The sequence below is a fragment of the Palaemon carinicauda genome, chromosome 17 (genome assembly GCF_036898095.1).
Source record: "Palaemon carinicauda isolate YSFRI2023 chromosome 17, ASM3689809v2, whole genome shotgun sequence".
NCBI lineage: Eukaryota > Metazoa > Arthropoda > Malacostraca > Decapoda > Palaemonidae > Palaemon > Palaemon carinicauda.
The window spans coordinates 103,427,198-103,440,465 of NC_090741.1; the positions used below are offsets into that span (position 1 = coordinate 103,427,198).

The window sequence follows — 13,268 nt, forward strand, 5'->3', positions numbered from 1 at the left end:
CAGAAGTCTGTTCGAGTTCTTTTGTTCTGGTAGATCAGTTCAACGTGAGGCAGAGTGGAGAGAGGTTTGTCGATCCATCATTATATATATCCGGCCGATCGACGATCCTATGGTTTTATCCGGAAATTATCTTCGCTCTGGATTTGGATTTATTTAACCTCATGAACTCAAAGTAATATATAAGTGCGACATCGATGGGGCTCATGGAGACGGCAACCTGGTATTATTCCGTATATCGGAAGTTTGAACCCCTGAGACTACCACACCACCTCGTCCATTAAAGTGCAGCTTTATTCCTGCTGGGCTGATATAAGATGTGAGTAACTTGGTGATTATGCACGCTCAGTATACTTTAATTTATAACAGTTAACAATTCCATTCATGAATTGTGGCAGCCAGCGTGTCTGCTATTAATATTTAATATAATTTGACCTTGAACATTTTAAATTATACTGTATTTGGTGTATTTTATCAACTTTAAACGCAAGTTTTACTGTTTCACCTTTAATATAAGTTCGAGTAGATTATCGTGCTTGGATTGTTATTTGTCAAGTTGTTTTCTTTATATAGCTCGAACTTTCTTAAGGGTAATTTTTTTGCGTTGGGTTAGATGCTGTTTTATATCCTTTTACAGTGTATGTTTTCATAAATTTCAGGTCAGTGTTGAATAAAGGGATATATGGTGAAGAGAATATTACTGCATACGACCATTTGATAATTTGAGTGGTTGAATATTCTCGAGGACTTCGGAACGGCAACTCAGCTTACTGCTTTCCATTATTTAACTATGTAAACGATCAGATATATTGTTAAATATAGTCATTTTAGAACTATATATTTTATTATATCCCAGAAGTTTATTCAAATGGCGCCCCCGGGTGGGCGCGCTGGAAAGCTGCTGTTGCTGTTTCCTTGGCCTCATTCGGTGTCGTAACTTGCCAATTGAATTATTTTTTTATTACGAATTGTTTGGTGAATTATTGGTATTTCATTTAAAGTGGTAATAATTTTTCATTTTACTGCGCGTTGTTTTGGTGTTTAGTTTTATTGCTTGTTTGGCAATTTCTTAATGCATTCGATTATTTACGTGCGATATTGTTAGTTATTACCGGCCGTGCTGTGATTTATTTAGCATTCGTGATTTTTTGAAAGTATATATTTGTAACACTTATTTCTTTGTGAGCAGTATCTGTGTTTTGTGCCAAAATGTCTCATAAACTTAAATATCACATTAGTTCACGAGGGAATTTTAGAGGACAAGTGAATATTATTTTTAATGACCTTTCAAGTTTGTCTGGTAAATCGGAAGATGAAAGAAAGATTCTTGAAATCAAAATAAACAGAGTTATAGATGAACTTTCCAGATTGGATGTTATCATTAGAGATTTGAAATGGTAAGATAATGCTTCGGACGAAGCCAAAGCTGTTGCTGAGAACGAAAGGGAAATTAATGAGAGTAGTTCTTATGACGACAAAATAAATCGGTGTTTGTATAATTTAACCAAAGTTTCTGTATCACAATCGCTATGTTGTAATAGTGGTAGGCTTAAAAGTCCTGAGGCTCCTTTGCCTACATTCTGTAGCCAAGATGGTGAAGATTTGACAAAGTTTTTAAGTCAGTTTGAAGATGTTGTACAGCGGTATAATTATTCAGACTTTGACAAGTTTTTGCTATTAAAACAGCAGATTTCCGGTAGAGCGTCACATTTGATTAATTCATTGGATAGTGAACAAGTGTCTTATACTGTTGCAAAGGATTTACTCTTACAAGCACTTGCGTCTCCTTCAGTTCGCAAGTTTAATGTATTGCAGCGTATGACAGAGTTGAAGTTGGATTTGTCATCTGATCCATTTGAGTATATTGGTAATATTAATTCTATACAAGACTCTATTAAAAGTTTGAGTATCTCTGTTGATGACGTAGTACAGTATTTTTCATGGAAGGGACTAAACAAAAAATTTCAAGATCAGCTTGTGCAAATTACAAATGAAACTAACCCTTCTTTGGATCAGATAAAGAGCAAGTTCTTTGAGGCGAGTGAGAGATATATGGAAGTACAGAAACGAGTTGATTATAGATCCAAACACAGACCATGTCCCTCTAATTCAGCTGTTGGTTTAGCAGCCAAAGTAGATTGTCAATCAACCCCCACCACAAGTTTAGCATCTAACGTAAAGTTACGGAAAGATAATGCTAATGTATTCAAATATTGTTCTCTTTGTGATAATGGCGACCATCCAGTTCATAAATGTAATAAATATCCGGACCCTAAATCAAAGCTCGATAGGCTGAAGAAACTTAAAGCTTGTATAAAATGTGCTCGGTTGGATCACTCTTCAGATAAGTGCAATTTCTATTTTGCCAGACGTTGTTTTTGTGGTTCTTTTCATTTCACGTTTTTGTGTTTGAGTAATATAAGGAAAGAACACACAAATGACAGTAATGGTTTGGCAAAGATGGGTAAAGATAAGCCTACAAAGTCAGATAACGTAGAAGTAAAAGATAAGAGTTCGAGTATAACTTTTGCTGAAGCATCAAGGGATGTTATGATGGTAAATGATCAAGTCTTGCAATTCTACCCACCTTTTCTTGTGACCTTCTTAATGGAAATCGCATCCGTTGTTTGCGAGATGGGGAATGTCAATCAAATTTCATAACGGAAGAGTGTGCTGTTAGAGAAAATTTACCAATTGTTAAATCAAATATTACGTTAAGAGTAAATGGATTTAATTCTTCCCGATTGTACAATACGTGTTCTTATAAAGTGCCTATGATGATTGGGGACAGATTATGTGAATTGGAGGCTATGAGTGTACCATCCATTAAAACATGTTTAAAACTACCTGGTTTGACATCTGTTGTTCGGGGTTTTATTGAAAAGGGCTATAGGCTACTGTTGCTGATAAATATCTGTTGAATGGAAAGGATGAAATTATGGACGTAGATTTCATTTTAGGGTCGAATTCTGCATATTGCCTAAAAGAAAATACTTTTTTTTTTTTTTTTGTGACTTAGAGGGTAATATACCTTTTGTGTACTCGGTAACTCCGTTGGGTATTATGCTCATAGGAAATCTGGATCAAATGAGTCATAATTTGATACATTTGAAGAATTGTCAGGACACAGTTGCCCGTATTTCATGCTCTAATATTTTATCTATACTATGTGAAGAAGTTAAGGACATGGGTAATGTCTTCAATGCTTCCATGACAAACAATTTTACAGAAGTTGGAGCTAATTTTGTGGTACTTGATCATAATGGAGAAATTATAGACTCTGAATTTGAGAGAGCCAGCAAAGAAGTTCTCGACAACTTATGTTCGAAAACATTGAATTTTGATGATGTCAATATTCCAGAAGATTATGTCGAGAACAATGATAAAATTGTTGACTATGTTCTCAGTAACACAACTCGGAATGCTGACGGCAGACTAGTTATGCCCTTAATTTGGAATAATAAGGTAAAACATTTATTGGGCAAAAATCGTCATTTGGCAACTCAAATTATGAAGTCTAATTTAAAGAAATTCACCATAAAGAATCCTGATTACTTAAATATGATGGATCAATATTTCAAAGAACAACAGGAGTTAGGCATCATAGAAAGAATAGAGAATTTGGAACAGTTTTTGTTGGAGAATCCTTGTCACAGTTTCATGGGTCACCTGGGAGTTTTCAAGCTTGAGAGAGAGACTACAAAATGTCGGGTGGTCTTTTTGTCTAACCTTAGTGAAAGAGATCCCTCTCAGAAAGTTACACTAAGTCACAATCAAGCCATGTTGAGTGGACCTTGCATCAATCAAAAGATAACCACTGCTCTTTTGAACTTGCGCTTTGATACTAAATTGCTATGTTTTGATGTAAAGAAAGCTTTTCTAAATATTTGCTTGACCCCTTTGAATTCAAACAAGCTGCTGTTTTTGTGGTTCAAAAATATGGCTCGGAAAGATTATACTCTTGTTGGATATAGAAATTTGAGATTGCCCTTTGGCTTAGTTTGCTCACCTTGTTTGCTTTTGCTTGGTCTGTACAAAATCCTTATGATTGATACTGATATGGATTCTAAAGAAATTAAGGAACTTAAGAGACACATCTACTCCCTAATCTATATGGATAATGGTAGCATTACCTCCAATACTACAGAAGAACTTCAGTGGGCATTTGATAATCTTAAAAACATATTTGAACCTTATAAATTTTTTCTGCAGCAGTTTGTCACTAACGATAAGGAACTACAGGATAAAGTTGATGTAAATGAATCTAAGAAAACCTCAACAGAAGTTAAGCTTTTGGGAATGGTATGGAATCATTTAGATGATACTTTAAGAACCCGACATTTGCAGTTGGATATTGGAGCAGATAATAAGAGGAAAATATTAAAATCCATTGCTGCACACTATGATGTGTTTGGATTTACAGGACCAATTCTAAATAGAGCAAGATTGTTTTTGCACAAGTTGCAGTGTGATGGCTCATTTGATTGGGATATGAAACTTGATGATAGCCTTTTGAGGGAATGGAAAAAAATTTGTAAACAAGTCAATGCATCTCCTGAAATAAAGATGCAAAGGTTTGTGGGAAGAAGGAATAGTCAGTATAGATTGATAGCCTTTACTGATAGCAGTAAAGATATTTATGGTACTACTGTTTATATTCAAGAGATTGATTCTTTGGAAGTTAGTTTTGTACTTGCCAAAAACAGAATTGTCAACAAGGCGCTTTCAGCTAAGGGAATTCCTTCATTAGAATTTCAGTCTTATTGTATTGGGCTCGGAAGTATTAATTGACCTTTATAAAGATTTGGTAGGCCCTGCTTGTGTTAGGCCATTAGATATAGTAGAATTGAAGCTATATTCTGACAGTCTAGTTTCTCTTGCTTGGATTAATTCTCATGTTCATAAGCTTGAGAAGCAAAGTAAAAAAAGTATTTTCATTCTTGATCGGTTGGAACACCTAAGCAGACTTTGTGAAATTCATCCCATTATTTATGAATTTGTTTCAGGTATTGAAAACCCAGCTGATCAAATTACCAGACCTGTTTCATATAGAACTCTTATAAAGTCCAATTATTTTTCAGGACCTAAATTTTTAAAAGTGTGTTCTAATATGGATATGCAGATCAGCAGAGATGATATTTTGAATATTCAGGTTCCAAATCCTTTGGCAAAACCTGACCTTTCAGCCCTGGAAGCACACAACTATCAGGTGATGCATGGTACGTCTATAGCTAAAGTTAATGAGCATTTAATATCTCCACAGAAATATTCTGATTTCTACAAACTGGTTTCTGTACATAGATTAGTTTTAAAGTTTGTTCACATTCTAAAAGGTAGACTGTATAAAAGGGATACAGTTAAATATGCTCATATGAAAGTAACCTCAACAAATTTGTATACAGAGGCTATTACTCAAATCCTGAAAGTTGACCAAGACATTCACTTTGCAGATGTGAAAAGGTATTTTTCAAGTAAGTGCAAGAATGTTGGGAGTATCCCCAATCTAGTTTATCAACTTAATGTTTATCCTGATAGGACTGGTTTATTGAGAGTTAGGAGTAAATTTTCTCGTTGGAAATGTGATGAAAATATTCGTTATCCCATATTGTTGTCAAAGCACAGTGAGCTTGTGAGATTGATAATTTTAAGTTTACATTGTGCATTATCCCATTCAGGTTGCTATGTAATTTTAACCGAATAAAGAAAGCCGTATTGGGTACCGCACTACTTCTCTGTTGTAAAACGTGTATTGAAGGAGTGTATTATTTGTCGCAAGGTGAAACAGAGAACTATTAAACTTAATCAATCACCATACAGAGAATTTAGACTGGAACCCCCTAACATTCCATTTAAATATATTTTTATTGATCACTTGGGATACTTTCAGGTAAAATATCAACAGAAGAAAATTAAGGTCTGGATTTTGTGCATCACTAGTTTATGGTTGAGAGCAATAAATTTGAAGATATGTTTTGATCTTAGTACTGTAGAATTCTTGAGAGCCTTCCCGATCCATACTTATGAATGTGGCATTCCTGAATTGTGCTTATCAGATTTAGGTTCATCATTGGTAGCTGGAGCAAATATAATGACTGATTTCTTGAGGGATTCTGATACTCAAGCATATTTTGAAGAAAATAATGTGAAGTCTCCCACATTTGAACAATATTTCAAGGGTTGTCATCCTTTGGGAGGTTTAGTTGAAGTTTGTGTTAAAATGGTGAAGCAACTAATTCATGGCTCTATTAAAAATTATGTGTTGGAATATAGAGATTTTGAGTTCATTGTTGCTCAAACAATTTATCATGTCAATCGTAGACCTGTTGCATTTGTTGAAGGATTGAGAGATGAAGTAATGACTTTATTCCGGACCCGATAACTCCTGAAAGACTTATCTATGGTTATGATAGGATCTCTCTTAATCTTATCCCCTCTTTGCAGCCAGACCCAGAAATGGATTCTGAATGGATTGCAAATAAGGAGCCACTATTGCACATTAAAGAGCTATAATAAATTGAAAAATGTACGAAAGGCTCTGACTGAAACCTATAATAATGAATTTTTGGCTCATTTAATGAAGCAAGCAGTCAACGTTAAGAGTAGATACAAGCCTGTTACGCATAAACAACTTCATCCAGGTGATATTGTATTGATAAAAGAAGAAAATTTTAAACCCTTTAATTATCCAATGGCGGTGGTGAAGGAGACCGTAATAAACACTATTGGGGAGACAACTAATGCAATTTTATTGAAAGGCACGAACTCGCGAATTAGTAAAGCGTCATGTAAGCTCTTTGATTCCAATTTTAAGTGTAAATGAAATGCATGTAAATTCTGATCAGTCTGGGAAATCTGTTATTACTGATGACTCTTTTCAGATTGTAAATAAGGTGCGACGGAAAGCCGCCATGGAAAGTGAAAGCAAAACTAAAAATATGCTTATTAATGAATAATTTAGTTCTGTGGAAATGTATATTTTGTATATATTTGGCTGGGTATTGCAGTAAAAATTTATTTACATTTTTGTGCTTAAATTTTATGATAGTTCAATAACGTTGCTTTGTTGAACCCTTCCCCTGGAGTGTGGAAAATGAAAAGGAATTTCATTTTTTATTTGCATATTAATTAAATACTTCCATTACTTACTGTAGGTGTGACAATGAAAATTGCTTTATTTATTTAATTTGCCAAATACACAATTCGTGATCTCTGTTATTTTAGAGGAATCTAAACTGAGCTTGTTGTCACAGTTACTTACAATCTAGTTAGCTAGTAAACTACCGAGATCACCAATTGAGTGTTTACATTAAAGAAAACAGAAGTCTGTTCGAGTTCTTTTGTTCTGGTAGATCAGTTCAACGTGAGGCAGAGTGGAGAGAGGTTTGTCGATCCATCATTATATATATCCGGCCGATCGACGATCCTATGGTTTTATCCGGAAATTATCTTCGCTCTGGATTTGGATTTATTTAACCTCATGAACTCAAAGTAATATATAAGTGCGACATCGATGGGGCTCATGGAGACGGCAACCTGGTATTATTCCGTATATCGGAAGTTTGAACCCCTGAGACTACCACACCACCTCGTCCATTAAAGTGCAGCTTTATTCCTGCTGGGCTGATATAAGATGTGAGTAACTTGGTGATTATGCACGCTCAGTATACTTTAATTTATAACAGTTAACAATTCCATTCATGAATTGTGGCAGCCAGCGTGTCTGCTATTAATATTTAATATAATTTGACCTTGAACATTTTAAATTATACTGTATTTGGTGTATTTTATCAACTTTAAACGCAAGTTTTACTGTTTCACCTTTAATATAAGTTCGAGTAGATTATCGTGCTTGGCTTGTTATTTGTCAAGTTGTTTTCTTTATATAGCTCGAACTTTCTTAAGGGTAATTTTTTTGCGTTGGGTTAGATGCTGTTTTATATCCTTTTACAGTGAATGTTTTCATAAATTTCAGGTCAGTGTTGAATAAAGGGATATATGGTGAAGAGAATATTACTGCATACGACCATTTGATAATTTGAGTGGTTGAATATTCTCGAGGACTTCGGAACGGCAACTCAGCTTACTGCTTTCCATTATTTAACTATGTAAACGATCAGATATATTGTTAAATATAGTCATTTTAGAACTATATATTTTATTATATCCCAGAAGTTTATTCCGCTACTCCCCAAGTGGCAGCACAGCCACAGCAGACCTTTTAGTTGGTCACCCAGCCGGTGGTATCGCAGGCACCGGTCTTTACCCCTGCATTTGAGCAACATGCTACTACCTTTCGTCCCAGAGGTAGGGGCTCAAGCAGAGGTTCCGGCAGAGATTCGTCTCACCGCCCCTCCAGAGGCAGAGGAGGAAGGGAAGCTAGCGGCCGAGGTGCAAACCCTCGGGACACCAGAAGCAATGAAGTGCTTCCGGTGGGAGGAAGACTCCGCCAATTCCAGGATCGTTGGACCTTTGATCCCTGGGCACACAGAATCATCAAGAAGGGACTAGGCTGGAGCTGGACACAACCACCCCCAGCCTTCCAGCAATTCTTCCAACAGTCAACCCCCCTCCTGGAAGAATACGTCCTAGAACTCTTGAACAAGAAGGTGATCAGGAGGGTAAAGTCAACCAGGTTCCAAGGGAGACTATTTTGCGTTCCCAAGAAGGACTCCGACAAACTCAGTCATTCTAGACTTATCCCCCCTCAACAAGTTCAAGATGCTGACTCTCCAACAAATAAGGACCCTTCTGCCTCAAGGGGCCTACACGGTCTCCATAGACCTGGCGGATGCCTACTGGCACGTTCCAATGAATCATCACGCTTCCTCCTACCTAGGATTTCGACTCTAAAGGAAAAGTTACGCCTTCAGGGCCATGCCCTTCGGGCTCAACGTGGCTCCACGGATCTTCACCAAGCTGGCAGACGCCATCGTCCAACAGCTCCGCCTTCGCGGCGTCCAAGTGATGGCTTACCTAGACGACTGGCTGGTTTGGGCGACATCGCCCGAAGATTGTTTAAGATCCTGCAACAAAGTCACCCAGTTCCTAGAATATCTGGGATTCAAGATAAACGCCGAGAAATCTCGCCTCTCTCCAGCTCAGAAGTTCCAATGGTTGGGAATCCATTGGGATCTTCAGTCACACTGCCTTTCCATCCCGCAGAAGAAAAGGAAGGAAATAGCAGTGTCTGTCAGAAGACTGCTGAAATCCAAATGGATCTCAAGACGACAGCAGGAACAAGTTCTAGGCTCTCTACAGTTCGCCTCTGTGACAAACCCAGTGCTTCGCTCACAGCTAAAGGATGCCGCGGGAGTCTGGAGACGTTCCACATCCATCGCTCGAAGAGACCTCAAGAGACGGCTCCCAAACAGACTTCGCTTACTATTAAAGCCGTGGTCGGAAGCAAAGGCCCTGAAAAGGTCCATTCCTCTTCAACACCCGCCTCCATCGCTCAACATCCACACGGACGCTTCACTGGAGGGTTGGGGAGGTCACTCCCACCAACGACAGGTTCAAAGAACATGGTCTCCCCTATTCAAGACGTTTCACATCAACATCTTGGAGGCCATGGCGGTTCTTCTCACCCTGAAGAAACTCTCTCCGCCTCCCTTGATCCACATCCGTCTGACTCTGGACAACTCGGTGGTAGTCAGATGTCTCAATCGTCAGGGCTCGAGATCGCCCCAGATAAATCAGGTACTTCTTCCAATCTTCTGTCTAGCAGAAAAGAAGAAATGGCACCTGTCTGCAGTTCACCTACAAGGATTCCGCAACGTGACGGCGGACGCTCTATCACAGACAAGCCCAATAGAGTCGGAATGGTCTCTAGACGCAAGATCATTCTCCTTCATCTCTCGCCAAGTCTCGGAACTTCAGATCGATCTCTTCGCAACGAGCGACAACAATCAACTTCCTCGATATGTGGCCCCGTACGAGGACCCCAAGGCAGAAGCGGTGGATGCCATGTCACTGGATTGGAACAGATGGTCCAGGATATACCTGTTCCCTCCCCCCAACCTTCTGCTGAAAGTCCTCTCCAAACTGAGAACCTTCAAAGGGACAGCGGCCCTAGTGGCTCCCAAGTGGCCCTGGAGCAATTGGTACCCCCTGGTCCTGGAGCTGCAGCCCACGCTGATCCCCCTCCCGGGCCCAGTTCTCTCTCAGCAAGTACAGAAGTCAACTGTCTTCGCTTCATCACTGAAAGTCAGGGACCTTCATCTCATGATTTTCTCTCCCTAGCCGTGAAGAAAAGGTTTGGGATCTCGAAGAAAAGTCTAGACTTCCTCGAGGAATACAAGACCGAATCCACACGACGGCAATACGAATCTTCCTGGAGAAAGTGGGTCTCGTTCGTCAAAGCAAAAAATCCTACGGAAATCACCATTGATTTTTGCATGTCCTTCTTCATTCACCTTCATGGACAAGGCTTAGCAGCCAACACAATTACCACCTGCAAATCGGCTTTGACTAGACCACTACTGTACGCTTTCCAGATTGATCTGTCCAGCAATATCTTCAATAAACTGCCAAAGGCATGCGCTAGACTACGCCCAGCACCTCCGCCAAAACCTATCTCCTGGTCCCTGGACAAGGTGCTCCATTTTGCCTCTAACCTGGACAACGATTCGTGCCCTCTCAAGGACCTGACTCAAAAAGTTATCTTCCTTTTTGCTCTCGCCTCGGGAGCCCGAGTCAGCGAAATAGTGGCATTATCAAGAGAAGAGGGTCATATCCTGTTTGCAGATACAGGAGAACTTACCCTCTTCCCAGATCCGACGTTTCTCGCTAAAAAATTAATTACCCACCAAGAGATGGGGCCCCCTGGAGAATCTGCCCCCTGAAGGAAGATGTCTCTCTATGCCCAGTGGAGAGTCTTAAGGTCTATCTTCGAAGAACTTCAGACTTCGGTGGAGGTCAACTCTTCAAAGGAGAAACATCGGGTAGCGACCTGTCACTGAAACAACTAAGAGCGAAAATCACCTATTTCATTCGCAGAGCGGATCCTGACAGTACTCCTGCAGGTCATGATCCTAGAAAAGTCGCGTCTTCTCTGAATTTCTTCCAGAGCATGGATTTCGAAAGCCTCAAGAGCTTCACAGGGTGGAAATCGTCGCGCGTTTTCTTCAAGCACCACGCGAAGCAAGTGCGTGAAGTTAAACATTTCGTGGTAGCCGCAGGTAGTGTTATGAAACCTGCCGTTTAACTCTGCATAGAACAGCGAGTTACTTGGGACTTTAACTCTACGGGTGCCTGTGTGGACCCTTGTGTGATACATAGTGATTCATGGACACTTAGTGTTTTTAATAGACTGTTCTTATCAAGGTGAAATGTCAGACTTCACATGAGTACCACATGCCCTAGGGCATGTGTTTTTTCTTTGAAAAAGACTGACGTTCCTCCGGAACTTGTGTTTCTAAAAGTGAATTTTCTTTCAGATTCAAGATTGAAGTCTTTCATTTTCTATGTACATTATTCTTATTATTGTAAATTAACTTTACACCTTTTATTGCAATTATTATCACTATAACCTGCAATTTATGAAATAAAATGTCTATTTTATTACATGTGCGTCTCTCTCCGCTCCTATTACCATTATGAAATACATGATTGTCATAGTTTCATTTACCCCTTTCCTTTGGAATGAGAAGAATAATATAAATTATCTGTATTATATACTCACTCATGCTGTGTAATATTCCTACTTGAATACTTACCTTCGTCCTGCCTTCGAGACCAGATTGATCTCTCGTCCATGGAGTATAGTGATTAATTATCACTTGTTTACACTTGAGAATATTCCTACCCAAATATTAACCTTCTGTCTTGTCTCCGAGTCCTGCACGAACTCTCCACAGGGTGAGTAGCCCTTCAATGGCCACTTCGGATTTTGGTATGATCCGCCGGGACTTCTCTGCCAGGGGGGCAGGAAGCTGGATCCCCACGGAACCTCTACCGAGGACACATTACATACCTCTATTCGGAGCCCTTGGCACTTACTTTAAAAAAGGGGAAATTTTCCACGATACATTAATTCTCTGGTACACTTCCATCAGGACGTCATGGCTTGAGCCCAAAAAACGGATTTTGAGCGAAGCGAAAAATCTATTTTTGGGTGAGATAGCCATGACGTCCTAATGGACCCTCCCGTCTATTCTAGTCCAGCCTTTCAGGCCCTGCCCTGTCCTGCTGTATCATGGAGATTAGCAAGGAGCTGGCCTCAGGATGAGGACGGACGTGACGTCATTTAGCAATGGCGCCCGTTTGTTTAAGTTTCGAGTACCAAAAGCAGCCACGGATGAGTGTAACTGTGGAACGGCTCCCCAGTTATTCTCCACCTTTCCATATCAAAGTGTTAACTCTATATGGGGTGCAGATAGCTATGTGGCGTGTTAATACATACGTCCCCTGTTGATATACGATATCCTAGAGGGAAACCTTTAGGGTACTCGCACCAGAAGTTAGAATTCTGTGATAACCTGTGGTTTAATTCTCTGGGAATATCCCTGTAGTTAAATATACCCAAGGAAGCTACCGAAGGAGCCTTCCATCAGGACGTCATGGCTATCTCACCCAAAAATAGATTTTTCGCTTCGCTCAAAATCCGTTTGTTAACCGATTTACAGCTTCTCACTCGAACCTGAAAACTTTGCCAAAAAATTTGTTATCTAAAATGTCTATTTCAAGTAGCTGACCTATCTCACAAATAAACGGAAATATAGAACTAAACTCTAAACTTACTCTAGTTTAAAAAAAAAATAAACGAAAAGGCGTCAATTTAATCTGAGTTTTCCAACTAACGGGATTTACTAAAAAGGAAAATTATTCATCAAAAATATGTATGCTGCTTTGATCAAATACAGTCTGAGTGAGTTCTATCTATTAAGCCGAGCCATATTGTCGAAGGGTGGATTCCCTCTTATCTGATTCCAAAAATAGAGTGTTTTGAGGGTCAATATCTGCGCCTCTATGTGCCGCGAATTTCATAAAGTCCATAAAGTTAGGGCACTCCGAGCGTTTGAGGAAGCGAACACAGTGCAAGTTTGTACTGTCTGTGTTAGTATTGGATTGGGGATCCGTCGGGGACGGAGGCCCAGTTCCACCAGAAGGGGGAACCAGTTGCTCTTGGGCCAGTTGTCCAACACTTTCATTAACAGGTTGATTGGAGGAAATAGATAAATCCTCTCCCAACTGTTCCAATCCAGTGACATTGCGTCCATGGCGTAGGCTAGGGGGTCCAGGTTGGGGGCTACGTAGCACTCTAGTTTGTGGTT

The 13,268-nt window shown here is 39.5% G+C and overlaps 1 protein-coding gene across 2 annotated transcripts; it reads left to right on the plus strand.

Moving 5' to 3' along the window:
• Positions 1-3,056: 3,056 nt before the first annotated feature.
• On the plus strand, positions 3,057-11,509 carry LOC137656881 (uncharacterized). 2 transcript variants are annotated; one of them, XM_068391250.1, is made up of 2 exons: positions 3,057-7,629; positions 7,970-11,509. In XM_068391250.1, exon 1 carries the CDS (start codon positions 3,061-3,063, stop codon positions 4,786-4,788), a length of 1,728 nt encoding a protein of 575 aa, XP_068247351.1. In that variant the 5' UTR covers positions 3,057-3,060; the 3' UTR covers positions 4,789-7,629; positions 7,970-11,509. The 2 variants fall into 2 exon arrangements, with proteins under 2 accessions (XP_068247351.1, XP_068247350.1); XM_068391249.1 differs by having other exon boundaries at positions 4,801-7,629.
• The last annotated feature ends 1,759 nt before the right edge of the window (positions 11,510-13,268 follow it).